The sequence below is a fragment of the Passer montanus genome, unplaced genomic scaffold, assembly GCF_014805655.1.
Source record: "Passer montanus isolate IOZ18808 unplaced genomic scaffold, ASM1480565v1 scaffold634, whole genome shotgun sequence".
Taxonomy (NCBI): domain Eukaryota; kingdom Metazoa; phylum Chordata; class Aves; order Passeriformes; family Passeridae; genus Passer; species Passer montanus.
In genome coordinates, this window is record NW_024371416.1 from 4721 (window position 1) to 6416 (window position 1696).

At 73.7% G+C, this 1696-nt stretch overlaps 2 protein-coding genes across 2 annotated transcripts in view; one reads left to right on the forward strand and one right to left on the reverse strand.

Annotated features, from left to right (window-relative positions):
• Nucleotides 1-24: 24 nt before the first annotated feature.
• On the forward strand, nt 25-466 carry LOC120511273 (immediate early response gene 5 protein-like). The gene has a single exon (XM_039728080.1). It carries the CDS (start codon nt 89-91, stop codon nt 464-466), a length of 378 nt encoding a protein of 125 aa, XP_039584014.1. The 5' UTR covers nt 25-88.
• A 1081-nt stretch (nt 467-1547) lies between these two features.
• The window catches only part of LOC120511274 (voltage-dependent R-type calcium channel subunit alpha-1E-like), a 7062-nt gene continuing 6913 nt past the window's right edge, over nt 1548-1696 (reverse strand). The window contains exon 3 of the mRNA XM_039728082.1: nt 1548-1601. Within this exon, the coding sequence (XP_039584016.1) occupies nt 1548-1601 (54 nt within the window). The remainder of the gene's footprint in view (nt 1602-1696) is intronic.

Sequence of the window (1696 nt, forward strand, 5' to 3'; positions counted from 1 at the left end):
GGATGCGGTGGCGGGGGCGGCCCGGGGGGGTCGGGGCGGTACAAGAGGCGCGGCGGGGCCGGCCCGGGGCACTCCCGGCGCCGCCGCCATGGAGGAGGCGCAGCGACTGCTGACGGTGTCGGTGTGGAAGCTCTACCGGTGCCGGGTGCGGCGGGGCGGCCTCCGCCTGCACCGGAGCCTGCAGCTCTCGCTGCTCGTCCGAGCGGCGCGACACCGGTACCTGAGCGCCCGAGCGGCCGCCGGGAGCCCGCCGGCACCGGGGCTGGATGCGGTGGCGGGGGCGGCCCGGGGGGGTCGGGGCGGTACAAGAGGCGCGGCGGGGCCGGCCCGGGGCACTCCCGGCGCCGCCGCCATGGAGGAGGCGCAGCGACTGCTGACGGTGTCGGTGTGGAAGCTCTACCGGTGCCGGGTGCGGCGGGGCGGCCTCCGCCTGCACCGGAGCCTGCAGCTCTCGAACCGGTGGTGAACGGAGCGATCCCTGTACCGGAGCTGCCCGGGACGGCGGAAAGAGGAATGATTCCGGGACCGGAGCTGCCCAGGACTGCGGGGAGCGGAGCGATCCCGGTACCGGAGGTGCCCGGGGCGATCCCGGTACCGGAGCTGCCCGGGGCTGCGGCGGTGACCGGAGCGACCCCCGTAGCGGGTGGCCGCCCGAGCGCGGACCCCCGGTGCCCGAACCCACCGAGCGCGGACCGAGCGACCCCCCGGACCGAGCAGGAATGGGGGAACCCCCTCCGGGACTGCGCCGGGGACCACCGGAACCCACCGGGCGGAGCCCCCCGCAGTGAATGGCACCGGGGATGCCCCCCCGGGCCACCGAGCGAAGACCCCCCGAGCCGGAACCGAGACCCCGCACCGACCGCGGACCCGGTGAACCGGGACCCCCCGCCCGCTGCCCCCGGAGGCCCTCCCCCCCATCCCGGGAAGGAGCGAGACGGGCTCGATCCAAAATTCCTTTTTTTTTTAATGGTTCAGGTTTGGGGCTGTTCGGGTTCGGGTTCGGTTTTTTTTGTTTTTGTTTGTTTGTTTTTCTTTCTTCTTTTTTTTTTTTTTTTTTTCTTTTTTTTGTCTTTGATCTGTTATTTTCGGTAACTCGGTTCATGCAATGGCGGCGGCCCCGGTCCCGCCGCCTCCGTGCCTTGGGCCGGGGGGGGCCGGTGCCCGCTCCCGGTGTTCCCGGCGCCCGTTCCCGGTGTTCCCGGCGCCGGTGCCGGTGCCCGTTCCCGGTCCCGGTGTCCGTTCCCGGTGTTCCCGGTATTCCCGGTGCTCCCGCCGTTCCCGGTGGCGGTACCCGGTACCCGCTGCCCATCCCGGAGCCTCCCGGGCTCCGCTCCCATCCCGGCGGCTCCTCCCGGAGCCGGGGGCTCCCCCCGCCCGTGGGGAGCTTCGGGGGGTCCCGGGGGGGGGTTCCCGGTGCCGCCCCCCCCGCGGCGGCTCCTCCAGATGATAAAACTCATCCAAACCCCCGGGAGCGGGCGGGGTGGGGGGCGGCGACATCCACCCCCCCGGCCGCGACGCGCTGTCGCGATATATCGACACGGGCGCCGCTAGCAGCAGTCATCGTCCGTCTCGCTGTAGGGGTCGCGCAGGCCGGGCCGCCCCTTGCCGGTGCCGCCGGTGCCCGGGTAGTACCCGTTGGGCAGCCGCCGCCCGGGCCGCGGCGGGGACGGGCCGGGGGTCCCGGCGGCGCGGGGGG